Consider the following 26,889-nt stretch of genomic DNA (forward strand, 5'->3'; position numbering starts at 1 on the left):
CTCACAGGGTTCTCAGAGGTTTCTCAACTCTGATAACAGATAAAATAAATATACAGAGTGGAGACTTGGATTTGATCACTGAGGCAAATTTCTGAAGTTGTTTACAAGCCAATCAAGTCTTCTTTTGGATCTTACTGTTATCTCAAAAGCTGATTATTTCAGACAAATGAAGATTACTGCAGTGTGAGAGGAAAAAGAGCACGTCAAGCTCTTAAATTAGGATTGTGCTGACACAAGAGGAAGGCTATTCTCACGAGCTAAATTTAAGAAGTAAGATAAAATGGTCATAATCTCATATGATGTTATATTGAGCACAGTTAGGCTGGACAAAGAAGAGATCTTATTTTGAATTTTCCTTTCCTCTGGGTACAAATAAAGCACCACAGTAATGGTCAATGTAGTTTTCAGCTTGTTACAGTTTTGATAGACAGCTTAGGAATAAATCACACAGTACAACACTGAAAATATTGAGTAATATTAATCGGAAAAAAAGTCAATTTTGCTGTAAAGTAATAATCAATTCACTCTTAATGCTCTCACACTTAGATCCTCACGATGACAACAAGATTGGCATTGATGGGATCCAGCAGTTCTGTGACGACCTGGCTCTGGACCCAACCAGTATAAGTGTCCTCCTCATAGCCTGGAAGTTCAGGGCAGCAACACAGTGCGAGTTTTCAAAACAGGAGTTCATGGACGGCATGGCAGAACAGGGGTGAGGATGTCTTTTCAGATGTACAAACAACCCCCAAACTCCTCCTTTGTTGTCTGTAAAATGGACTTTATCATCAAACTTAAACAGAGCTACTGTATATTCTAGGTACTCATACAGTGTGTCACAGAAATGCCTCTTTTATATGTTTAGACTGTGGAAGATGTCAAATATAAACCGATTACTTAATATCTGTTTGAAAAAGTTAACGTTATACATACACATGATTCTTATGAATTGCTTAGTTTTACTACAACAGATGAATATACCCCACAGAAAAGAAAAATCCTGTTTGTCTGGCAAAACCTAACAGTCTGCGTTGTGTGTCCCCAGGTGTGACAGCATAGACAAGCTAAAAGCTCAGCTGCCAAAGATGGAGCAAGAGTTAAAGGACCAAGGGAAATTTAAGGACTTTTACCAGTTTACATTTAATTTTGCAAAGAATCCTGGCCAGAAAGGTTTGGGTAAGAATCTTTTAATGCTCCTCAAATCAACTGTTTGTTTGTTGATAGGGTTAAGTTATTGTACCGTGTATGTTTGCTTAACTATGATATTGAAAAAACTGCAACTGGACGTTGAATCTCCCCATTATTTTAGTTATTTTCTAGGAGAAGACTTTTAACGCATACTTCCATCAACAAAATGGTTTCAAGTTTGTTAAACTGACACTAACCCTTCTGTTTTAATTCCTTTAAGGGTCATTCTAATATAAATTCTGTAATACCATGAAACTGCGATATTTTCTGAGAAGGTTATTGTACCATGAAAATCTCATACCTTTGCAACCCTATTTGTCGAAAGTATATAGACCTATCTCTGGTTGTCTTGCAGATTTAGATATGGCAATTGCATATTGGAATTTAGTACTGGCTGGAAGATTCAAGTTCCTGGACTTGTGGAACCAATTTTTAGTTGTAAGTTGATAATCATACTCAAGATTACTCTGAAAGTATTATTACTTCTTGTTGACTTCTTCAACTTTGCCCCTCATCTTTTGCAGGAGCACCACAAAAGATCAATTCCTAAGGACACTTGGAACCTCTTACTAGACTTCAGCACAATGATCACGGATGACATGTCAAATTATGATGAGGAAGGTTTGTACAACACTCAGCTGGAAGTGAACCCATTTATCCCTGTGTGCATGCACATGCACTATGACCTGTAATTTTTCCTTCAGTTTATTCAATTAAAGGAACAGTGTGTAGGATTCAACTGAAACTTTTACAGTGTTCCAAGCGTGAGCTCCCGCAGAGGTCTCTTTCTCTCCAGACTAAACACTCTAGGTGATTCAAACCGGTATAAACACTTGACAAAGCAGTTTCACTTTACAAATCAGTGTTTCTCTGACACTGTTTAGGTTGTCGTAGATGGGCCACTAGCCCAGCACTTGCTACCATGAGGTCACCTTTTTCCTCTGGTAACGTAATGTGTGCTAACCTTCTTTGATCGAGACGTTCAGGAGGTTTTCACTGTGGGACAAATTATCTGTCGAGGTCTCTTCAGCCCCTGTCTCACTGCACAAAAACCCCACTTTAACCCGCAAACGTGGCTTCTGCATGTAATGGGAAAGGTTACAATCTACATTCACACATGGGTCAAATGACGCTGCAGCAGTCACAGGTATTTATCAGCTTCGGCTCCAATTGGCAGTGATGGAAATACCAAACCCGTGTCAATGTAGTAATTTTAGCCTTTACCGATGAGTTACAGTGAGATGCCACCACAAAATACCACGCCCAGGCAATGCTCAAACATTGTTCCAAAGTAGTCGGCACCAAGTTTTAAGAGACTGAATAAGTAAAGAATAAAATGAAGTAATTGCAGAAACACTTCTACTGGCATCCATGCTGCTTCTCTCGTTTTACGTAACTGTTTTCCAGCTTGTCTGTGACGTCAAACGTGACGCACCATTTAAAAAAAAAAAGAAAAGAAATCAGAAAGGCATGCTTGTCTGCTGCAGAGCTTTGTAAATGGCGTGCCACACACACTTCAGCAGTGAAGATGTATATTTTATTCTTAATATCTTAAGTACTAGTGTTAACATGGTAGCATGTTGCAAATTTTTATTTCTATTTTTTGTATTTTATTACTTAATATTTACGCACTTGTATTTCATACTCCTATTCTTACGTCTCATAATTCTCTATTCTTTACATCAGAGCGACTGTAACGAATCATAATGTCTCCTCATGGATCAAAAAAGTATTTCTGATTCTGATAAGTTCAGTGAAGAGGGGTATTTCTCTCCAGAACAAATAGACTTGGTCATTTATACCGGTAAAAACACTGATAAAGCACTTTAACATTAAAAAAAAAGTTTTTTCTGATGCTGCTCGTCACAGAGGTCCTTCTAACTACAGGAAAAGACAGAGGTGTGAATGTCCCTGTTTAGAGCCAGTGTTTGGTTTGTTCGTTCTGAGCTACTGTAGAAACATTGTGGTGCAACATGGCACTCTCCGTAGATGTGCACCTGCTCCCTTTGCAGACATAAATGCTCTTCCTAAGGTAACAAAAACCCAACAATTCTTATTTTCGGGTGATTAAACACTTGCGGAAATGTATTATATTCCATTTTTGCCAATGCATCTTCCTAAATGCTACACACTAGACCTTTAAGTGTCTGTACTTTGCTTCACACAGGCTCAGTATGGTTTGACGTCATTAGAATATCAAGTTGAGTCCAGTCATCAGTCCTAATTCTTGTCTTCACACATGGTGGATTCAGTTTATATAATGAGTTGTGTTTGTCCTTTCACCAGGAGCATGGCCTGTCCTCATTGATGACTTTGTGGAGTTTGCACGACCACACATCGGGACCAAAAGCACGGCAGTGTAAGGGCTGCTCTTACTAAAGGAACATCCAACACGTGAGGTTTCTAAAGAACCAGAGAGCGCAGTGATCGGAGGACAAGGGGACCGCACTGAGCTAAGAACTATGTTGCCTTTTCAACCCTCAGGACTGAAATATTTTACACAGCAGAGACTTTATATATGTGTGTGTGCATTTACATATATATATATAAAAGGCATATCTCTTTGTTGGTCAACTTGTGGTGGTTTGGAACTTTTATCTAAAGTATTGGGCTTTTTGTGTGCGCTCAAGCCAACTCGAGAGGAGTCACCATCTTGGCCCCTTGATGTGGTCGGGCTCCGCTCGGAAGCAAGTAGATAGACACACTTTTGAATTGTAATCTAAACACGAGGGTTCGCGAGGGGACGTCATTCTTTAAATATTGAATTTTAATACTTTTGTGTGCATTTCTGATTTTGTTTCTGTTTTATGATGCATTTGTGCGACAAGTCAGTATAAAACATTGATTGTAATTTTTTAAGCATAATGCTGTTTGTTTAAACACAAATGTAAAAAGATAAAATAAATGTTTCGATTTGGTATCTTTAAAGATGCGAGGTCTCTGTGTGAGTTCTTAAATTAGCAGAAGACTGTTTTGAGTCAAATTAGGTGAGATGCTATTAAGATGAATGACATCGTTGTTCCTCTCACTGCAGTGTAAATCCTGTTTTGTTGATTTAGTAAAGCTCATGGTTCTATAATGTACTTTCCCCTCAACTGCTACATTTTTTTTTCAACTTGGAGAAGTTTGTGTAGCTGCATTTGTAGCTGAATGTAGACATGGGGTCTTGCATACATAAGCAAAGATACCTAATAAGATAATACACAAACTGCACATTGTATGAACGATAAGTCAGAGTCCACTTGGGCATGTTTTATAATGTATGTTGTTAAAAACCTGATAAGGGACTGTGTGGTATTTATGGGGGAGCGGGGGGTGCAAAACAGAGGAGGCATGTCAAAAAAACATTTTAGGTACTGAAGAGGGACTTTCCATTCATTTGGGTCAGGGGAGGGGCATACAGATTGTAATGGTTGTATTTTATACTTCTTTTACGGCAGATTTTTTAATGCCCTCTAAACTCAGCCGGCTGGGTTTGGAAGGTATGTTTTCTTTTAAAATGCCAGAATTACACTATTTAACATAACCAGAAACTGTAAAAACAGAAATGACTGTTGGGGTTTCAAGTTTCCAACAGTCCTTGGACACCTCATGTGTGATAAATGCTTCTGTCAGAAAAAAAGCATCACTAAAGCTGAGCTTGAAATAGTGATATTTCATCAAAATGGCGTTATTATAAATCTCATTTAAAATTTGGCTAAAATTAAACCATTAACACAAATTAACTACCATGTATGACAAGAGTAAAAAGTTTTAAATATCTAGTAGCTAATTTATGGTGGAGGGATGGTCATGCATTTTCTGTCAGTCACTTAGGAAGGCCAAAGGAAATATATTTGTTGCTCTAGGGAGGGTAAAAATTGAAATAAAATAAAATAGTTCTTATTATAAACGATTTTTTTTAATATCCAACATATCTTAACCTCTTTTTACCGTCTTTTTGTAAAACACATTGTAAAGTTGTTAGTTGTACAAGTTAACAACTTCCAGGGAAGTGACGTCCGCACCACTTTAACCTCACGCGCCTTCCTGCGGTGGTACCATTTAAAGGCACGCGCGGTTGCTAGGGGCGACTGACAACAGACAGCGGTTGAGATAGTATTTGGCAAACTGGAGAAAGAAACAACTGATATCAGCTGATAATAACGACACTTACTGAACACGTATCACTTTGAATCAGTCTTTTGTGACTTTGCCGGCTCAGTCAAACAGTAAGAGAAAATGGCGGCCGTTATTAATACAGTTTTATCAGAGATCGGCTGGGATGAGCGGTTTGCTATCCCTGAACCTAACGCTGAAAACAAGGCTTTGATTGAAGAGGTGAGTATGGGAGGGTTATATTTAGTTATGACACCACTAAGAAGTTAATGTGTTTTACTAACGATAACGGAGTAACTGACAGTGTTGTGTATTAATTTAATGTGGTCAAAGTAGTTAGGTGTTTGACATTTTGGCCCAGCGGAAGTTAGAGTCAGTTAGGGACCGTCAAAAATGACTGTACCTTAAACTTAATGAAAAAAAGAAAAGTATACACTTAAAACACCCAAAGAGCAACAATGGACAAGTGTTAGGGAGAAGAAAGCATTGAATCGGTCAAAAAAGAAGCCCATTAAGTTTGTATGATTGTTAAAAAAAAATCTAGACAGAGAATCACATAAAAAGTTCCTAAAAATTTAATTGTAGTTTATCAGATGTTTTGTGCTGTTATTATTATAATGCATTAAATATAATATGAAATATCTATAAAATATGTCACTTAGGCCAGGGTCGTAATGATAGAAAAGGGGTCCCTCTAGGAAAAACGTTGGGAACCACTGCTTGAGCAACTGTCTAGCGTTCAGAAATGCATATCTGCTGGATTAGGCACATAGAACACACTACATATATTTACTCATTTGGGAAATGAAATGCAAATAAACACCATTTTGGAACACAGAAACCATCCGATTCTGTGATCCAGTACCAGACTCCCTTGAAAAATTAAGTTCTGTGAGTTGTTGTTGAGTGGTTAGGGGCTGGGTCACAGAATCTGACGGGTCACAGAATTCAGTGAAACTCCATTTAATATAAATGGTGTTTATTTGCTCAAAACAAATTTAACATTTCTGTCTGGACACCTCCTCTCCAGCTGTTCTTGGGGACGACCTCTTTTCCTATTTCCTTGTTGGTTCCATGTCAGGGCTTGTCGGATGATGGTTGTGGACGGTTTTCTGAGGGTGTGTCCAATCCAACTCTACTTTCTTTTTAGACTTTGTGAGTCAGTGGGGTCCTGGTTTGTTCTTTTTCACAGGTCTGCATTGCTTACTTTGCCTCTCCACCAGATGTTAAGTGAGACAGGTGTTCATGAATGTTTGCAGCCTGTTTGTTATGTGGTTTGTTGTTCTTAATGTCTCTGATCCATACAGCAACACCAGCTTCACATTAGAATCAAAAATGTGTTAAACACCACCCTAGCCTTACTGATCCTGGTCATTATGTCGGCCTCTTGTAGTTACATGTAATGAAATTACAAAATAAATGTAATTGGAGGCCGATAAGTTACAGTCACTGAGATAAAAAATGTTATTAAATTACAGCTACTAATCAAAATTGGTGATTACAAAGGGGTTACATTTGAATACAGCCTATTTTGGGGTGGTAAAAAGTTCATATGTAGAATATACACTGTTGCTTTGCACCTTTTCATTGTGCAGGAATGCCTTCATTTAGCATAACCTATTTCTCCAATTTTTCAGCTTTACTGACCAGTTTAAAGCATTTGTTAGAAAAGTAATCAAAGAGTTATCAAGTGTAAGGTGTAATACTTTGATGAAGAAATTAAAATAGTTACATTACTGATTTAATTTGAACAGGGTAACCTGTTCATTACTGATTACATTACTGATTTAATTTGAACAGGGTAACCAGTAACCTGTTACCTATTTCATTTCAAAAGTGACATTCCCAACACTGTGTATATGAGGGAAATGGATGACAAATCTGTTACTGTCGACTTGTTACCCTCCATTTCCACCTCAAGTCAACTTGGTGGAGTGGGTGGATTCCAAGTTCTAAATCCAGGCAAGAAATAGCGTGCATCATTGTTAAGAAAATAACAGATCAAGTGTCTCAGGGACTCAGAATTAATGCCAAAAAACTGGCAGATGTAAGCTTCTAAAAAATGATTCCTCAAATTTCTGATGGTCATGTTTCTCAGTTATACTGAACTGTGACTAGTGATGTTTGAACTCTGTATTCGCGGTCTTGTGACAGTAGCACACTGTCAAAATCTCTTACTACATCGGCTCACATGAGCTTCATCAACTACTGTTATGTAGTTGATGAAGCTCATGTGAGCGATGTAGTAAGAGCTCTACACTGCAACCATACTGCAGTTATTATATTGTAAACATCTAGACCAGATGGCTCCGACACCTGGGTTTACAAGTTGTAAAGTTTTATGTCAGCTCACGAGGGTTCCATGTTTACAACTGGTAAATCTGTCTGTGTCCAAACACAAATGTTTGTATGTCATATATGTCATGCTTTTAACCTGATTGTTTCCTCAACAACAGATTCGTAAAAAAGAGATGGAGTTGGTGCAACTGGACAACAAACTTGAGAGACACAGGGAACAAAAGCAGACATTAACCGAATTCTTTAAGAATGTCAAACAAGAGCTGGACAGTACCGAGGTGGGTGTATTAGAATACATTGTTTATTCAATATGTGTCAGACAGGTGCGTGTCTCTTCTGTTAATTTCAGTTATAGTCACAGTGTTGTTTTTTGCACACAGGCTCTGCTTAAAGCAAAGGAAAGAGAAGAAGAGTTTGAGAAACACCTCAACGCCCTCGCAGAGAGGGAGACAGGTCACCTGACACAGGAAGTTGCAAAGATGGAGAGTGACAATCGATCTTTAGCAGAGAGGAAGAACATGCTAGAGGTCCACACAACATTTATACTTCAAACCTAGAAATAAGTCTAGCTGTGAGTGCCAGAATGTGCAACTTAATCTTTGTCCATATCCTCAGAATCATGTCTTCAAGGCCAAACAGAAGCTAGAGGACTTTAGGAACCAGATGGACTGGGACCAGCAGACCTTGGACGCCTTTTTAGAGGAGTCGGCACGCAAAGATGAGGACACAATGACCATCATCAAGTATGCCCAGCAAGACGAGCAGAGGATAAAGGTGAGGAGAAAAGGGCTGTATTGAACATATATTCTAAACTGATGTCTACAACTCTGACTCATCCTGAGCTAACAGCTTTATATTCTCTCCCGATACAGTCACTCACTCTGGCTATAGAGAAGAAGACACTGGAGGCCAGTGACAAGCGCAAAGCCCTTGACAAAGAATTGACTGAGACTATATCTACACGGGTAATGTAAAAAAAACACTTGTTTAAAAATACATGTTTTTCCTCTTGCCTGTAGTGCTATCTATCAATCCAGATAGTTTTGGTGTGAGTTGCTGAGTGGGTATATCAGCCGTAGATATGTCTGTCTTCTCTCCAATATAATGGAACTAGATGTCACTCAGCTTGTGGTGCTCAAAGTGCCGAAAAATAAATTTGAGAAACTCAACAGCAATGTCTCTTTCCAGAAATCATGACCTGGTTACCCAAGATAATCCACTGACCTTGTTGTGAGCAGTTTAATGCAGGAACTGTTTTCTTTCTACCGAACTACACCTGCCAACTGTATCACCGAGCAGAAGGAAGAGTGTATCTACTCATGGACTAAAGTCTTGTGTTTGTGACGGCGCAAGATGTAAACATGAGTGCCGTCCTCCTTGGCTGAGCTGTAACATTAGCTAGCTTAGTGGTGCTAGGTGAGCTAGCACCAGATTCATGCTTCATTCATTGCACAGTGATACCAAGCAGCAACCTCCTGGGCTGAAAAATGTAGCCAGTGTGGAAGTGCCAAAACTGCAGTTCCTTGAATGGCCACTTGAGGCTGGCTCCAGAGGTGAATCAATTTTCATAGACCCCCATGTTAAAATGTCCACCTTTACAGCAGGAATAAACATGTTTACAGCCTGGTACCAGCCTGGCTCCTCCAAAGCTTCACCCTCTTGTCCAGATTTGGTTACGCCTGGCTCCAAAAAAACAAGATAACGACATCCAAAATGCAGAGGCTTCAGAATGGGAGTCCAGAAATCAATGGGTGACATCACGGTAGCTACAGCCATTATTTTATTTAGCCTATGGGTGATACGGCTGGCAGTTGTAGTTCGGTAGAAAGAAAATAGTTCCGACATGAAGCTGCTCAAAACAAGGTCTGTGGATTATCTTGAGTAACCAGGTCATGATTTCTGGAAAGAGACATTGATGTTGAGTTTTTCAAAGCACCACAAGCTGAGTGCCATCTAGTTCCATTATATTTAAGAGAGGGCAGACATCTCTACAGCTGATATCTCCAACACACAGCAACTCACACCAAAACAATCTAGACTGATAAATAGCACCAAAGGTAAGAGGAAACACATGTAGATTTGGTTATGGGGTGAACTGTCCCTTTAAACCACAAACTGTTGCAGAGAATACACTTTTCTTTTCTTTTCTTTTCCTCACAGATTGCTTTGGACAAAACGACAGAGAATTTGCAGCAGGCCCACCAGGAGACACAGCAGCTCATCCACCAGTGGGAAAACACCATCAAGCAGATGAAGCAGAGAGATGCTGAGATGCAGCAGTGTGCTCTGGTAAAATATGCGACCTTGACATGCTGTCTCAACGCTTATAAACCTCTGAACAATAAAAGCTAACAGAACGTGAACACGCTCAACGGCACACTCGAGTATTTGTATTCCTGTCTTATTTCTCTCATACATCCAGCAACTTGCCCAAGCCAACCAGAACATCAGGGACAGGAACACCACCATTGCAAAGAGGAAGCACTGGCTGGAAACTCAGAGGAACAACAATAAGGAAACTGAGAGGAACCTAACCATGGCCACCCGACAGGCTGTAAAGCTGCGGCAGGATTTGAAGGAGCAGGAGAATAACTGCAGCAGGCTGAAGGATGAGGTCAGCATCTCAAAGCAGCCCAACGTGACTTGTGCCACTATGAAATGTCTGTAATCTATCCTCATTTTGTAAAAGTGATTGATTCTCGTATGTGCTGCAGCTGAAAAGTTGCAAAAGCAGACTGGACGGCGCAACCTCCAGTGTGGAGTCTGCGTCGTCCCACATATCCAGGATGAAGAAAGACATCCAGGATAACAATGACAAGTCAGTGACATCTGATAACACGTCTGTTTGCTAAGCTGCCACTCTAGCTTTACAACACAAGCTCTGTCTGTGTGTTGTAGACTCATGAGGGCCAAGGCCTACAATGCTTTGCTGGAGGAGAAGCTGAAAGATGTGACTCAGACCGCCCTCAGTGAGGAGGAGAGGGCTGCACAGATGGACCAACTCCTCAAGGATGAGGAACGGGCAATTAAGGTGAGCGGCCTGGAAGAGAGCTGTTGTTGTACACTTTATGACTTTTTTATTTTCAGTTCTTCATCTCAGGACTGTCAGAACACTCTTTGATCATTATTTTTGCTAATAGCTTTTGAACATAATCCAAATATCAACCTCTGTATGCTGGTCTTCCCATGAATTTAAAGCTGCACTGTCGATCTGAAACGGTGACAAAGAGAAGCATGAGGGGCCGTACACATGCTGCGTTTTTGGCACCCTCAAATTCATTGTTTGTTGTTAGCAGTTATCTAACATCAACTCATACCTGTACACCTGCACTGCCTGCATTGTCTATACATACAGTACACCCCTGTGTAACCCTGCTTTGGTCTGTACTTTGCTATAGGAGTTGGATGTCCAGCTGCGTGACTACAGGGAAGAGCTTTTTCGTGGTAAAGAACATTTGCAGGCCCTCAAGACAAAGGAGAAGGATTCTATTGCTCTGGTCTCAAGGAGTAAATCCACCATCAACCAACTGGAGAGCCAGCTGAGAAAACAGGAGGAGGAATTAAAAAGACAGCAGATTATCATGATGGAACAGGCACGCTTACCAAAAAACACACACAGATGTGACTTTCTACAAATACACTACCAGCTTTCTCTAGTCTGGTGCTAGACTCTGCATATCAATAAATATATGTTTTTCTTTCCTTGCTTTGTGAAGGACACCCAGATCATCCACCTAGACAAAAAATTGGCACGGCTGCAAGGCGAAGTTCGCACCGATGAAAAGCAAATGTTGAACGTAAAGATCGCTGAGCTGACCAAAACCCTAGAGGAGAAGAAGGAGACGGCCAACAAGCTGACCAGTGCGCTCAAGGAGGCTGAGGTCAGTCTGTTTGTTTGTCGTCTCACTGTACACATTTTCACACACCGAACCAGTGAAATAATTCCATCTTGTCTCTCTTTGTCTCGGACAGGATGATATTCGCTATTTGAGGAAAGTGATGGAGAAGTCAGAGGCTCAAAAGAGAGATCTGACCGACAAGGTGGAGGAGCTCATGCTTCTCTGTAACACCAATGAAAAGGAGCTGAAGAGACTCAGGCTCAAGAGACAGGTAACTGACTACTGTCATAGCAGGTATTATGAAATCACTGAGACCCCGTATTTTGACGATTAAATATGAGTGGTTTAATAAGTTTGATTCAAGGTTATATCTCAGTTTGGAAGGTCACTTTACTTATTGCTGTTATAATTATTTGATTAACAGAAACCTAATTTATGCATAATTTAGCTCATTAAACACGTAAAAATTAGGGAATGGACAATATATACGAGGGTTGACACAGAAACGGGGAGGCATGTTAAATAATTTATTTGCCGCCACAAATAAATTAATGTATGGGAAACCCTGTAAGAGCAGACATAATGTCATGTATCTGAAAATGAGCACCACCTGTACGAACAAAACTATGCACTACGTTGACTTCACATGTTCCTCGTCAGGACACCCTGGTGGAGCACAACGTCATGAAGACAGAGGTCGAGCGTGTGAGGAGTCTGCTGTACAGCAAGGCGGACAGCGTGCTGTCCCTGGAGAAGAGGAGGCTGGAGTTGCAGGAAGCCATGAAGGACAGGGAGGAGGAGGTCAAGGTCTATAAAAAAATGCTAAATCAGCAGCTCAAGATCAGTGAGCAGGACAGACAGAAACTCAGGTAAAGAAAAACCCCAGCTGTGACCCCAAGCCTTTGCTCATTTAGCTCTCGTAGTCGTGTTCCATATCAGACTTGCATGATTATGAGAATCATTTTCCAAAACAAACGACTTTATTTGACCATTGATTCCGTGTCAGCGTCGAACTGAGTGAGAAACTGTCCAAGGTCGACATGATGAAGAAACGCTTTGAGATTGAGATGTTTTCAATGGCAGCCCCTGAGGGGGAAGAGGAGAAATCACAGGCTTACTACATCACAAAGGTAAGAGGTCTTTAAACTCACTGTCATGCTATACAGAGTCTGTTAAAGCTGTTCCTGTGGGGCACTCCAGCTCTTTGAATCACCACTGTGTGCTTTTCATCAGGCTGCACAAGAGAAAGAGGAGCTCAAGCGAAAGGGAGACGATCTGGATGCTAAGATCCGCAAGACGGAGCTGGAAAACAGAGCTCTAGAGAACACCATCCGTTTGTTTGACAGCAGTAACACAGCATTTCGCACATCCCTCAACAAAGTGAATGAATCCAGTACGTATGAACAGGTAGACTCAATCAACCTGAATCACTCTTATCAGGGATCATCAGCAGGAAGTGAAGTAGGTTTGTTTGTTCTCTTCATGTGTTCACAAAGTAATTCAGACTGTTTTTGTTTCAGGTCCAGAGCACCAGGAAAAGCTGAAGCTAGAAGAGCAGTTGAGGGCAGCTGAAGAGACGCTGAAGTATAAAAAGAGACAAGTCCAAGAGCTCCAACAGGACTTACAGGTTATTGTCTGTTTATAGAAAATATTAATGGATGTTTTATAGGCTTTATAGGTTTTATAGGCTAATTAGGCCAGAATGAGGAGTGTCACCATACCTGTGCAAGTGTTGCCTGCTTGTGAATGAGCAGCCACTGCAAAACTCTCAATCAGCTTCTAGTAAGTTACTCAAGCCAGGTGTATGTGCTCAGTCCAAAAACAAAACATAACCCAGCCTGAAATCCAAGAGTGGAGGTTTCATGTCAACATTGGTAGGGACATATATTGAGTTGGGGTTTGGGGTCCTCCCCCATGAAATTGTGAGCATCAAACACCTCATTTTCTGCATTCTGGTGATCATTTCTGCACCCATTTATGGTGGAAATTTCTTTCTGTATGTTAAGGAAAACATAAAAATTCAGGCAACTGTTGTGGTTAAAAATTTAAAAATAGGCTTCTCATGTAGATCTACTTCTCATTTAATGTTATCCCTGCTGAGACAACACACATGTAGGCATAGTTAACTTGTGTCTTTTTGTTTGAGGAGGTAACCTCTTTAAATGTACACATGGCACCTGTTTACATCAGTGATAAATTAATTCATTTTAATGACTTTATAATGGACTTAAATAGCTCATATGCATTTAAGCAAGAAAGTAAAGAATAATGTTGTATTATAATATAATTTAAATGAATAAATTCGAATAAACTCATAATGTTTCAAGAAAAAAAAAAAAGTACATGCCCTATACCCTGCTGTGCGTTTGCTGACCGTAGTTTCCCCTTCAGACCGTCTGACAGACACAGAACCTGTTTCAGACGCTCTCTGGATGAGACAAAGTTTAAGCAGCTATATCGGAAGTAGAATACAGAAACTAATGCCCCAACCCAAGAAGTTCAGGTATCTCGGGGTCCTGTTCATGAGTGAGGGTAAACTGGATCGTTAGATGGACAGACGGTTTGACACGGCATCAGCAGTGATGCATGGTGAAGAGGGAACTGAGCAGGAAGGCAAAGCTCTCGATTTAACATCCCGACCCTCAACTATGGTCATCAGCTATGGGTAATGACTGAAAGAATAGGACTGTGGATACACGCAGCAGGAATGAGTTTCCTGTGAGAAGCTCAGATATCCGGAGGGAGCTCGGAGTAGAGCTGCTGCTCCTTCACATCATAGAGGCCAGTTGAGGTGGTTCAGGCATCTGATCAGAATGCCTCCTGGGCCCCTTGCCAGGTCTTCAAAGCTCGTCCAACCAGTAGGAGGCCCTGGGACAGACCCAGAGCATGCTGGAGGCATTATATACCTCATCTGGCCTTGAAACACCTTGGGGTCACCCAGGAGGAGCTGGAAAGTGTTGCTGCAGGGAGGGATGGCTGGAGTCTGGAACCCTGTGACCAGGCCACAAATAAACGGGAAAAAAAATGGCTTGGTGATACGTGATCGGCCCATATTGAAAAATATAATACACTGTCTCTTTCTGAATCAATACAAGATGCAAACAAGTTTGTTTAAATATTGGTACCGTCCATATGCAAGCCTACGTCCTTGCTGAAAACAGAGCCAAGCAGAGGTGCAGAGGTGTAGTTTTCTCTCAGTCCACTTAAGTTACAATATGCTCAAAGGTTACTGTGGGATTTTTGACCAATGGCAGCAAAATTCAACTGCCTACCCAGCTTTAAGGCCGATCTTAATACTGTACAACATTTAATACTGATGGAAATAATCTTTAGCATTTCCTATTGTCTGTCAGTATTTACTCTTCTGTATTTTTATTTCCTTGTTCCTTGTAAAAGCACTCCCTCTCTATTTCTGCCTCTCCTCTTCAGTATTTAGTGGTGTCCCTGTGAGAGTATTGGGTCATGAATGAACTTGCTCAACACCTGACTCTACTTATCTGAGTCATCCAGTGAAGCTGACCTGGCATGAATGTGTCTCTGGGCTGTGCTTTTGTGTGCTCATGTGTGTTTGCCGCTCTCCATTTCCAGGACATGAACAATACCTTGGAGAGTCTGCTGCAAGATGAGCAGGTGGAGAAAGATAAGATACAGAGCAAACAGTCGCTCATCGGTAAACTGAACAAAGAAATCACTTCCCAGCAGGAGAAGGTTGACAGAGCCACAAAGCAGGTTTGATGTCTGCCTGTCCCACTTCTCTCTAAACACAGGGGAGTGGGATCCTTTATTACAAACATCTATTAACAGTCACAATAATCAAACTTAAATCCTGTGTTGTCCTCTCTGTCTGTTAGTGCTCTAAGCTGACCAAAGAGATCCGCTCAGCACAGAACACCAAAACTGAGACATTTGAGGAGAAGGACATTAAGCTGAGGGAGTGGAAAGAATTCAACAAGAGCATCAACAAGATGTTGAACGAGGCCATGGAGGACAAACTCGACCTCAGATCAGTGTTGGAGAAATACTTCCTGCAGGTAGAAAACAAGTGACACTGCATTGTTTTTATATTCAGAGGATTAATTAAGCATTGAGTTATGCTTTTGTTTTTGCTCCCATTTTTCACAGGTTTAAATTTAAGATATAAGACTTTTTTTTCCTTCACTCAATAGATATAAATCTCTTAAATATTGGGCACAAAATTGTTAAATCCATACAGACGTTACCGCTGATATCAGGATGGCATCAACACTATTAGTTCTGTCAGCAGTTAGAAGTCAGACTTTGAATCATGGATATGCTCTGAATGTTACATACAGTTCCTTTAACTTTGCTTTTCTTCTGCTGTTTCTCTCAGGCCAATCTGTCTCTTCCATCTCCGTCTTCCACTCCTGCCAGTGGCCGAAGCTCTAAGAGAAGCTCTGTGTGCAGCTCTGCCTCTCTCAGGTCAGACTTGATCCATTCTTCTCCAGAGAAGGCGAGAGTGGAGGTCAGAGGAATAACGAGGGCTTGTTGTCATGAGTTCGAACTATTGGACGGATCATTAAAGTATGCATGAGAACAATAATTAAGTACTGCTCATGTCAATGTAATAAAACCAGTCAGAGGAGAGAGACTGGTCGCACAGATGTGCTCCACAGTCTGATTGAGAAGAAGATGGAGACTTTATTATGCTGCTCTGCTCCTCTGTATCTTCATGGTGTTGTTCGTCTCTCTGTACTGTAGGTCTCCTGCGTCCTCAGCCAGCAGCAGCCCCAGGGCCTCTGTGTCACCTCACTCCCACGTGCTGAAGACTGTTGAAGTGGGCTTGGATCTGGCTGTGACCTCCCCTCCTCTCACCACCTCCAGACGCTCCAGCTCTGTGAGCAGCAGCAGCAGCAGCAGCAGCAGCAGAAAGTTAAAGAACCTGTAGTCATGAAGGATTTATCATCACTCTTTATTTACTGATACGAGAGAAAGAGAATTACAATTACTCATAGATGCACAGAGTCTCATCACACGATGAGATGTGATCAACTCTGAAATGTGGTTTCAAAGCTTTAAAAAGAGCTTTACAATGTGTGATGTCATACTAGTTATTTGTAGCCTTTGTTCATTTCACTTTGTAGTTATTATATTTATGAAAAATTAATGTGGCCGAAAGGAAGACTTGATTATTTTCTCCTTTTAATTAAAAAAAGAAAAATAATTCTTGTTATTTCTTTGCTCTTTTTTTGTCTTAAAAACAACTCATCACATCTCAATAAAAAGTAGCTGAAAAGTCTGAGAGCCCATCAGAATTTGCTGCCACAATCTGTTTTTGGCTCAACTAAACCCTTTTTTTTTTTTTTTTTTGTGATAACAAAAATCCCTCTCTTAATCTTTTCTGACATGCATGATCTTTGGATAATTTACAAGGTATGAAATTATTTTGCTTTGTAGAAGAAGCAGTTGAAAAAACACCCTGCATAAAGCAAATCACAACCTCAGAAATTACGCGCTCGACAGCCTTAAAAAGGTTCTTTCTCATATTTCGTCGCACAGAACTGGTTTGCTTCAGCCTTTGTTACGTGCTTGAGTTGCTCCAGCCCAGACAATTGTCTTTGACATGTCATGTTGTCATTGCCACGCCCTCTTCATGGCACAGAACAAAAGTAGCCAGAAGCTCTGTGGGAATACGGACAACATTTTCCCACTGCAGATTTCACTCTTGTTTGGAAATAAAGCTTCGACATGCTGCTGCTGATCCTGTTTGCTGGATGTTTGGCCTCATGTGCTGCACAGACAAGTGAGTACACAGGCTGAAATCACTGGAAAATATAAAAGAGATCTATGAAATATGTATATTGTCAGTAAATGTATTGAGCTGAAGTTTGCTGTGACAAGTTCAACTGTGTAGATCTAAAATGTACTTAATTAAAATGTTTCCCCAGCGACCTTTAACTCCCTTGTCACGGAAGCTCCTTTTTCAGAGCCAATACAGGCAACATCAGTCCAGCCAGCATCTGATCCAGCAGACAACAGTAAGTGCATTTTAAGATTGCAGAAATTAATTCAACATGACGTCTAACATGATTTTAACTATTCTGAATTTCCTTTTTTATGTCCCACAGTTGTGGCAATCCTGCTGACAGCTGTTCAGTCATATCATGAGTTAAATGAAACAACAGTTGGTCCAATCCTGGAACGGGTAAGTCACTTTGTTAATAGTCTTTGCAAAGCTATACTCATATCCTGTTCTGTGTTTCATTTCAGTGATAAAACATTCAATACTGATTGTGCTCTCTGATATAATTTGTGCAGAACACAATCTGACTGTACTCTGACAACCCAGTCCCCAGAATAAAATTTTGGCATTGTACATTTATGCATATGGATATGTTACATTTGTGCGCTTCATATGTTGAAACTCTGTGTTTCAATTTTTATATTTCATATTGTGACAACATTGTGGGTAACATGGTAAAGTTTAGGCACATAGAACGCTACAAACATGGCTAGAAATGTCTCGACTTGTCATTAAAAATACCATCTGTTTTAAGTACAAACACGGCTGAAAATGTCACAACCTCTTCTTTAAAAAAACTGCTTTTGTCTCTACAAATGTGGCTGGAAATGTCATTAACTTATAAAAAAATACTCACTTTCGATGCCACAGTTACGTGTTTGGAAATGTCCTGAACTCTTGTTAACAATACCCACTTTTTGTCACTGTAAACATGGCTGGAAATGTCCTGAAGAAAGAAAGAAAGAGAGCTGGTTTTGTCGCTACAAATACAGCTGAAATTGTCATGAACTCTCGTGAAAGAATACCCACTTTTATCGCTTCAAACATGGCTGGAAATGTCACAAACTCTTGTTAAAAATTGTAGCTTTTTGTCACTATAAATATGGCTGAAAATGTCACCAACTCTTGTTGAAAAAATACCCACTTTTGTTGCTGTAAATATGGTTGGAAATGTCCCAAAGAAATAAAGAGAGACGGTTTTGTCCCTACAAATAGAGCTGGAAACGTCACGAACTCTCGTTAAAAAATTGTAGCCTTTTGTCGCTATAAATGCAGCTGGAAATGTCACAGACTCTTGTTAAAAATACCCATTTTTGTTGCAATAAACACCACTGGAAATGTCCTGAACTCTAATTAAAAAATACACGCTTGGGTTCCTTCAAACACGGCTGGAAATGTCTCGAACTGCTGTTAAAAGAAAGACGGTTTTGTCGTTACAAACACAGCTAGAATTGTTCTCAACTCTCATCAAAGTATACCCACTTTTATTGCTTCAGACATGGCTGGAAATGTCACGGACTCTAGTTAAAAATACCTGTTTTGTGGCAAAAAACATGGCTGGAAATGTCCTGAACTCTTGTTTAAAAATACACGCTTTTGTCGATTCAAACTCAGCTGGAAATGTCCAAAACTGTTGTTAAAGGAAAGCTAGTTTTTTGCTACAAACATGGCTGGAAATATCCAAACTTGTCTTTAAAAAAATTACAGTGGTCTGCGACTGTTTCCTTTGTGGCAGCCGTTTATCCCAAGTGTCATTCTGGCGACTGGGCTGACTGTAGACACGGACCTGAATAATAACGTGTTCACAATGCTTTGTGTCTTTCAGCTCTCCACCATGATCGAGGAGCTCAGACCAGATCTGGACTTCAGTCTGTCAGTAAAGAACATCACCAGAGTCTGAAACCTCAACATATAAGGTTTATTTCTGTGTTTGCCAAGATTTGAAAAAAATGAGACTTTTGAAAATGATATTCTCACTAACACTATATGGGCAAGGAGAATCCTCGTTGGAGTTTTTAATTCATGTTTCTCCTTTCACTTTTTGGGATGCCCCTAAAAATGTGACATGCTGCTCCACTTAGGACAAAGTGTGAGTCCTAACTAAGGTACAACACTTGCATTTGCTTTGATTCATCAAAGAGAGGTATGCAAACAATGGATAATGTTGCCATTAACAATAACCAAGTGGTTTTTGTTCCTAAACATAACCACATGTCAACCACTGTGTTTATAACTGCTGTGTGCAAATGTAACGTATCCATTGCTTGCAGAAACATACAATACCAACATTTATTCTCGCAATTGGGTTAACTAATCTCCAATGACACGTTGTCACTGAGTTGCTGTAAAATGTAAAGAGGTGCATGGAAGAAATAAATCAGTTGCCTCATAATCAGACTGAGTTGTCATTTTATTTCCCTTCACTTCTGCTACTTGAATTTGCGAACAATTTGGAGCATTGGCAGCGACTCAGAGGTGTTAAAACAGGCTAATCAATAATAAGTTAATAATTAGCTAATAAGTAAATAGTGGGGTTTTTGTATTAAGCCACCTTTTCTTTCTTTTAATTCATTGAATGCTGACGGATCTATTTCTGCTCACATTTAGTGTCCTACTAAAGACAACAACATTTATGTTCACATACAAACGTGCTCTGAAAGGTTGATGTGTTTCACTCAAAGGTGACAGACTGCATTTCCAAGTTTTGAGCCAGTCCAGTGCCGAGGTAATACTCACACGAACATTGTCATTATTCAAAATCCATCTGTGACAGACCTGACAAACTAGAGGTTGACATTACAGTGACAACTGAACCTGTTTCAGTGCGAGGAGTGGCAGCAATTTGCAGAACATAACGACGTCAGGCCCTGTATGCCTAAACAGCACACCTTAACTGTGTGTTGAGAAAAGAAAACTGATTGTGTGTTTGTGTGTGCTGCATAAAATAAATATTCAGGATGAAAAATTATGTCAGTCAACAAGATAATATAAAGAGACTGAAAAGCCAGGGTTCTTGATGCAGTTCCACTTTCAGCCAGCAGAGAGCAACATAGGCTGAAGATGAAGGCTCCACTGTCACCACTACTCATCCTCATACTTCTGTCACACCTTTTATTTTTTAAACCATCAAATACCTACAAAAAAGCATGTTACCATTTTTTCTGCTGTTTTTAACACGTGTGTTTGCTTCCAATTTCTTAAAAGGTCAGTTTACCCCAAAAATCCTCTTGCACTCTGCGCTGTGGTTGGCGGCAGGGTGTAACTTGGTAGAAAGAAAATAGTTCCTATGAAACTGGCTGTTCACAAAAAGTCTGTGGATTGTCATTGTTTGGAACTTTCCAAAATGAAGTTAGTAAAATTGAACAAAAATCCTCTGAAACATTAAGCAAAAACCGTATAAGCCACTGCAGGGTTAGTGAGTTAGCTTGTGAAGTAGGTTGACTATGCTAACAAGTAAGCTTGCCAGTTGACTAGAATATTGGCAAGTTAGCCTGCTAGGTAGACTACGCTAATGAGTCAGCTTGCCAGTAGGCTATTGATCATTAACGTTAAGAGTAAAGGTAATGTCATTTTGCACTTGTAAAGACCTGAACACGTTTTCCCTCCTTTTTCATTCCCTACGTAATTTTTTTTAGTTGACAGTGTGGTCCTGGATCAACACAAGCACCACCATCTTGCAAAAAATAAAAATTAAAAAAAAAACAATTTTTGTGTCTTTAATAGGCCATACAAAAGGAGGGGAAATGTGTTAATTGCAGGTATTGGCAGCTGAAAAATTATATTATCCACACTCTTTATTTAGTGGACAATATTCTAGCCTTTAGGCGAGCTTACTCATTAGCATAGCCTTCCTAGATAGCAAGCTAACTCGCTAATATACTAGCCTTTTGGCAAGCTTACTCGTTAGCATTGCCTTCATAGTTAGCAAGCTAATTCCCTAATATTCAAGCTTTTTGAGAAGCTTACCCATAAGCATCGCCTTCATAGTTAGCCAGCTAGCTCACTAATATTCAAGCATTTGGCAAGCGTACTTGTTAGCATTGCCTTTATAGTTAGCAAGCTAACTCGCTGATATGCTAACGTTAGCCTTTTGGCAAGCTTACTCACTAACCCCGCAGTGGCTTATAAGGTTTTTGTTTAATGTTACTAACATTGACAGCACACTGATGAGAGCTGTGACTGGTTGATTACAATGTTGGTCCAGGCAGAGCCCTTGAATAGTTAAATTCTATGGCACTGGGTCCAGGAGCATGTCCTACAAGAACACTGGATCCTACAATTCCCATGATGCAATTGAGTTTGGAATAACCAGTTTGTATCCTAGGTTTTCTCTTAAACTCGGTCTCTAAGCTCAGATAAAGATGATTTTATCAGACTTCCAGTGCCACAGGAATCTGCCTCCCGTGTTTTTTAACATTGCAGCTTTTCATCCCCCTCACCAGGCATCTGAAGTCTGATACTGTACACTGTCACATGCAAACTGTGGAAATTGAGTTGAGTGACCATATAGCAAAAAGCATGTAGATGGAAAGGAGGGGCCGGCCATGCTCTGTCCCTGCTGAATACTTTTTTGGTTTCTATTTCTGGTTCCATTTTTCAGGTCACAGGTTACATAACTTTGGCTCCAGGGCTTGAAGTAGAAAGGCGTAACCTATTAAACAACCACCTGTCATCAGAACATTTCTGGAAAAATTAATGTGATATATCATTAAGATTTTTAATTGACTGAGTTAGGTCACTGTTAGGGAGGCGGCACCAGCCAAAAACAAAGAACATTTGACTCAAAGCACTTAACTCCATTCACTTACTGAAACAGAATTTGAATCCGGTTTATTGCCGAGTCTGTTTTCACATACAAGGAACTTTTCTTTGGTGTTTTGGTGCTTAACCAAGCTGCAACCTCTGAGGCTGAAAAATGAAGCCAGTGGAAGACGCAAAAACTGCAGTTCCTCAAATAACCACTTGAGGTTGGCTCCAAAACAGACATAGACTTTCACCCAATAAAGCAGTGTTCCAGCGGTGATGTAGTCATGTTTTCTAGTCTCTAGATTCTGGCAGTAGAGTTTTGGATGAGCTGGAGACACGAGATGCCAGAGAACAAGGAATTGCAATAATCTAAATGACTAGTTATGAATGCATTAATAATAGTTTCCAGATGTTTGTTGGAGAGGAATGATCTGATCCTGGAGATATTTCTGAGATGGTGGAGGGAAGTTTAGTACCCCTGCTCTAAATGTTATAGAAATAACTGTGTTTCTTCTGCTGTACAGATATCTTCAGTTTCTCTCTCTGACAGGCTGTGGTCCGTGTTAATCAATGTTGTGCTGTCCCGTTTTCCACATGACCCGTGTGCTGCTCTTTAAAGCACTGTAGGCAGATCGAGGCAACACTCAGAAGACGTCCACACACTTGACCGCACACTGGACACAGACCTGTCTGATCTACCTGCCCTCAGTATGGACCTGAGATTCCTGTTTGTAGCTTCAGCTCTCCTCCTGGGGGCCGCGCTCACCATCTCACTGGCAGACCGCGTCTCCACATGCAAAGTCAAGTGGTAACGTAGATTTTATTTGTTGGTATCTATAGATTTTATTAACTTGTGTTGAGTCAACCCGTATATATGAGTGCATTGTGGACGTCTTCTGGGATTATTTTAGTAGATTTAATGTTTTTTTTATGATTTGTGTTTGATTATTAATGATCCATGCTGCAGCTGTTTACTTGCTGCATCATGTGATCAGCTGGACATAGATAATGCTGTCTGATGGCATTTGAGTTGCATGAAATCCAGAGTGTGAAAGGGTCAAATGCATGTTTGTCAAGGTTTCTTATGAGTTCAAAGTTCTGTGCAGCCTGATTTCTCACACACGTAGGCCTAGTCTTTGATATGCGGCGACTACAGGGCTCACAAGACTCACATTAGTCATGTTTGTGCAGAGAAATAGAAATTTTTGATGGTCAACAGAATCTTACATTGATCTTTTATTGATTTTTGTGCTGTTTTTGAACTCTACATGGTAACAGTGGGCTAACAAATCTAACGCTCCCTGCTCTGCTCTGCTCTGCTCTGCTCTGCAGGCTGTTTGGCATCTCGTGCGCAGATGTCACTGAAAAGCTGGTGAACCAGATCAAAGAGTGGCAGATCAGCCAGAGCTGTCAGTACGAAGGAGAGAGGTGCTCGTACGAGGTCAGAAACATCTCAGTCAACTCATGTAATGTTGAAGTGATAATCCACATTTTCAGCATCAGTTTTAATGATAAAGCAGAAAACAGGCAGCAGATGAACATTTTTAGAATTTCTTCAAATGATAAATGTGGAAAAAATTGACATTTATCTTAGTTCAAAGGTTTTACATTGTCTATTCACTCATGTTTTCATCTTTTTCATATCTTTTACCGTTTTGAATCTGTGCCTCTGAAAGTACCATGAGCAAATGTGGAGAAATTGTCAGCTGTGAGCTAGAGTGGAGAAGGCTCTAAAATCATCTAAAACTTTTGTCTTTAACTGGCTGCCAAGGCCACAATTTTCACTGTACATACACAATTTCTACCAAAAAACGTAGGAAAATTTGTCCTGGTCACACTGGTGTCACCATGGCTCATTTACACATACACATTTAGGTCAGTGAGCTCCCATTTCTTTAACATGTTGTGCACATGCAACAGATATAGTGTAATATTGTAGAATTCCCAACCAGATTCTGTATAAAGAAAGAATAATTTTAGTGTGTATAGGGATACACGCACTTCATCCTCCCCAGAAAAAAGTGCCAGAGTCCCAAAATTCATCAACAGCAGAACAAATTGTTCAAATCATTTAGGATTTATTGCAGATTTTGCAGCTTATAGCCAACTATCCAGAATATTTTCCCTACATGATAAGAAATCAGAGACAAGTGTTATTTTAGCAAAGACCACTTCCTTCATCCATTTCCATGTGTTCAGGAGAGTACAGAATGTTCTGGAAAGGTTTTCACACTGTGTTCAAACTGACTTATTTTCAGGCTAAAAAGTCAGCCACCCTACAGGCAGGCTTACTCAGAATTAAAGGCTAACTTAGGTATTTTTCAACCTGGACACTATTATATCATGTTTTTGTGTCTAAGTGACTAATGGAGACAACAGTTTTTGAAATTGGTCCAATATTGAGTAACACTGCTGCAGACGCTAGTGGTGAAACAGGCTGTAACCACTCAGACCGTCAATTTACATCCACTTGTTTTTGTCACTGACAGGCTCAGATTGTTACTCTAAGTGTCTGACAACATTATGGAAACAATCCCTACAGAGTTAGATCTTTGTGTTAAGTAAGATCTTTTTTCTTTAACCAGAAAAAGCAACCCCACAAACAAACCAAAAAAAATCACAAAAACCATATTGGCTTATGACAAGCTGCTATACTAAACCTGGCTTGTGAAACCTCGTCGGCTAAGGCCTGTCCCTACATGATGCACATCTCTCACTTAAGAGAAGACTGCTCTTGCTCCTCGCGACCAGCTTGCTCAGACCGGACGACCCAGCTGGACGACGCTCGGGTGCCGTTCTATTGGACCAGTTGGCCGGGCATCTCGCTCTTCTTCATGGTTGGTCAGAGTGAATGGGTATTTACATGGATAATGGAGTCTGGTGGGTTTGGCGGTCGTAATTTCGGTGAGGGATCATTTCCATAATGTTGTCAGACACTTAGAATCATAATCTGAGCCTGTCAGTGGCAAAAACAAACACTTTTGGAAGACGTACATTGACAGTGCACATTGCAGCCTGTTTCATGATTGCTGACTGCAGTGCTCTCCATACTGGACCAATTTGAAAAATATTTGCTCCCATTAGTCACTTAGAGACAAAACTTGGGAAATATGGTCTAGGTTGAAAAACAAATTACCCTTTAAGATCAGTCGTACCTGATGCACAGTGTGTAAAATATCATTGACTTGACTGAATTTGAAATCCTCTGCAGCTTGTGTCGACAGCTCCATACGTGATCAAAGCCACGCACACGTCTCCAACAACCAAAATAACCAGCGACCTTGAGTTTCTTCTGGAGCAGTCCACCGTCTGCAAAATGAGTGTAAGTGCACCTTTTTTTATTCTTAATGAGCAAACAGACTGATGCCGCTCATGTGAAACCTAAACTGTGCCTTCAGTTTGAGGCTTCTTCCTTCTTCCTCAGACTCTGCTGGACAAGCTTTGCTCAAGGTTTGGTTTAATTATGATATTATTATAATGACACGGTGAAGAGAAATGTTATTTTTCTGACGTAAATCTACTCAAAGGAAAATCAAGGAGCTCAGAATATTAATCAGCTTCAGTCTTTGACATGCTGTTTCCCTTTTGGTGCCTCGTGAAAAATCCTCTGATGTGTCTGATGTGCAGGGAGAGGCAGTGTCTGAGTTCTCCAAAGACCCGGCTGATAACAGCACAAACTTCTGCAGCCTTCAGAACCTGATGGACGGTAAATGTTTCATGTGATACCATGAGAGCGGAGTTTATTACATCTTCTTGTGTTCACTATATTCATTCACTAATCTGTGTTGGTGTTTTATTGCATAAGAAGCCATGATAATAAATGTGTGCTTCCTTTCTGTACAGGAAGTGACCTGGTCAGTGCTGAGGGATACAAACAGTTCAGCAACAAGTGGATCTGTCCTGGGTTTGATACCGCCAACTGCACCTTATCTTAGGTGGAGATCGCCCTTGCGCTGAATGCCACTTCATGTGCAGGAACCACTGGAAGACTTCAGAGAAATCAGTTTATCTTTCTGTTGTATTCTAAATGTGTTGTGATCTAAATTTATGATTGCAGTTTGAAATGGTTTAGTTGACGTAGGATTTTCACATGAATGTAATGATATGAAACTGACAGTAGTTCCCAACCTGGGGGTCCCGTTCCTCCCTAAGGGTCACCAAAGCTTCACGGGTCACAAGGCCTTCTTGATTTTAAGGGATGTAAGAAATCCTTTCTTTTAAAAAATATACTGTTGACCCTTATCTCTTAATTTCATGCATATCTGTGACAAAAAGATAAATAAATTCTTTAATTTTAAAGTTTAGATCTAAAGTTAAACCTCACAGGGTAAGGGCACAATGAAGAACTAAACACATGCAGTATTCACAAAGCGTTCATTCTCTGCTAAACGAGCCTGGTCTCTCTCCGAAATCTTAAAAATACATAATACAGAGAGAGAATTATATAAAATTTTACCAAAACTATCAGGAAAACTCTCTGATGTAATATTAATAGGAAATTATTGGCTCAAAATTCATCCAAATCATTGTTTTTCACAAACTTCCTGCAGTTATTGCGTTCATTATTTGGGTTAATTGGACAGCTTATTAGTTCTACTACTATTATTGGTATGTATAAATATAAAACCCATAAAATATGTCACATAGTCAGGGGTCGTGAGTTTACTCAACGATAAAAAAGGGGTCCCTTAAGGAAAAAGGTTGGGAACCACTGCTGTTGGATGTTGAACAGCTGATGCCCCTGAACAGTGTTTAAATGCTGTCTAATTACCTGTTTTTACCATAAATTAATTAAATAAAATAAATAAAGCTGAAGTGGAAAAGTTGTGGGGAATGTTTTACTTTTTATTTTTAATATCGTCTGGCTGTTTTCTAATAAATGTGAGGCACCAGGTCATATACAGTCCATACTACATCTTATAAATGGTACCATACACATAAGTCCATTATCATTTGACA

General features: G+C 40.2%; 3 protein-coding genes across 8 annotated transcripts in view; all 3 read left to right on the forward strand.

The window, feature by feature from the left end:
* Positions 1 to 4,077, forward strand: part of dcun1d1 (DCN1, defective in cullin neddylation 1, domain containing 1 (S. cerevisiae)) — a 39,621-nt gene extending 35,544 nt beyond the window's left edge. For 3 of the 5 annotated variants that reach the window (XM_049598429.1, XM_049598430.1, XM_049598426.1), the window contains exons 3-7: positions 547 to 715; positions 1,046 to 1,176; positions 1,544 to 1,626; positions 1,713 to 1,809; positions 3,475 to 4,063. In XM_049598429.1, the coding sequence (XP_049454386.1) occupies positions 547 to 715; positions 1,046 to 1,176; positions 1,544 to 1,626; positions 1,713 to 1,809; positions 3,475 to 3,551 (557 nt within the window). In that variant the 3' untranslated portion in view covers positions 3,552 to 4,063. Of the gene's footprint in view, positions 1 to 546; positions 716 to 1,045; positions 1,177 to 1,543; positions 1,627 to 1,712; positions 1,810 to 3,474 lie in introns of all 5 variants that reach the window. The other 2 variants (XM_049598427.1, XM_049598432.1) reach the window with 2 other exon arrangements.
* A 1,138-nt stretch (positions 4,078 to 5,215) lies between these two features.
* On the forward strand, positions 5,216 to 19,581 carry ccdc39 (coiled-coil domain containing 39). Its single transcript, XM_049598932.1, has 23 exons — positions 5,216 to 5,508; positions 7,743 to 7,862; positions 7,965 to 8,111; positions 8,200 to 8,358; positions 8,457 to 8,549; positions 9,745 to 9,873; positions 10,007 to 10,198; positions 10,299 to 10,402; positions 10,483 to 10,615; positions 10,983 to 11,177; positions 11,301 to 11,465; positions 11,557 to 11,694; positions 12,084 to 12,292; positions 12,430 to 12,553; positions 12,657 to 12,816; positions 12,944 to 13,050; positions 15,012 to 15,152; positions 15,275 to 15,454; positions 15,775 to 15,863; positions 16,143 to 17,184; positions 17,330 to 17,419; positions 17,510 to 17,586; positions 19,010 to 19,581. Exons 1-20 carry the CDS (start codon positions 5,410 to 5,412, stop codon positions 16,327 to 16,329), a joined length of 2,871 nt encoding a protein of 956 aa, XP_049454889.1. The 5' UTR covers positions 5,216 to 5,409; the 3' UTR covers positions 16,330 to 17,184; positions 17,330 to 17,419; positions 17,510 to 17,586; positions 19,010 to 19,581.
* wu:fc46h12 (uncharacterized protein LOC568958 homolog) lies at positions 19,576 to 26,692 on the forward strand. Of its 2 annotated transcripts, none has more exons than XM_049598935.1 (6): positions 19,576 to 20,388; positions 22,550 to 22,738; positions 23,263 to 23,371; positions 25,142 to 25,252; positions 25,558 to 25,636; positions 25,774 to 26,692. In XM_049598935.1, exons 2-6 carry the CDS (start codon positions 22,641 to 22,643, stop codon positions 25,863 to 25,865), a joined length of 489 nt encoding a protein of 162 aa, XP_049454892.1. In that variant the 5' UTR covers positions 19,576 to 20,388; positions 22,550 to 22,640; the 3' UTR covers positions 25,866 to 26,692. The 2 variants fall into 2 exon arrangements, with proteins under 2 accessions (XP_049454892.1, XP_049454891.1); XM_049598934.1 differs by lacking the exon at positions 19,576 to 20,388 and adding an exon at positions 20,435 to 20,532.
* The last annotated feature ends 197 nt before the right edge of the window (positions 26,693 to 26,889 follow it).

Source organism: Epinephelus fuscoguttatus, linkage group LG15 (genome assembly GCF_011397635.1).
Source record: "Epinephelus fuscoguttatus linkage group LG15, E.fuscoguttatus.final_Chr_v1".
Taxonomy (NCBI): domain Eukaryota; kingdom Metazoa; phylum Chordata; class Actinopteri; order Perciformes; family Serranidae; genus Epinephelus; species Epinephelus fuscoguttatus.

Excerpts from the sequence above, each read along its gene's own strand:
- ccdc39 (XM_049598932.1), top strand. The coding sequence starts at position 5,410 with ATGGCGGCCGTTATTAATACAGTTTTATCAGAGATCGGCTGGGATGAG. Across the intron at positions 5,509-7,742 it reads ACAAGGCTTTGATTGAAGAG|ATTCGTAAAAAAGAGATGGA; the intron begins GTGAGTATGGGA and ends CCTCAACAACAG. Across the intron at positions 15,455-15,774 it reads TGGAGAAATACTTCCTGCAG|GCCAATCTGTCTCTTCCATC; the intron begins GTAGAAAACAAG and ends TGTTTCTCTCAG.
- wu:fc46h12 (XM_049598934.1), top strand. The coding sequence starts at position 20,471 with ATGAAACTGGCTGTTCACAAAAAGTCTGTGGATTGTCATTGTTTGGAA. Across the intron at positions 22,739-23,262 it reads TCCACATGCAAAGTCAAGTG|GCTGTTTGGCATCTCGTGCG; the intron begins GTAACGTAGATT and ends TCTGCTCTGCAG. Across the intron at positions 25,637-25,773 it reads CCTTCAGAACCTGATGGACG|GAAGTGACCTGGTCAGTGCT; the intron begins GTAAATGTTTCA and ends CTTTCTGTACAG.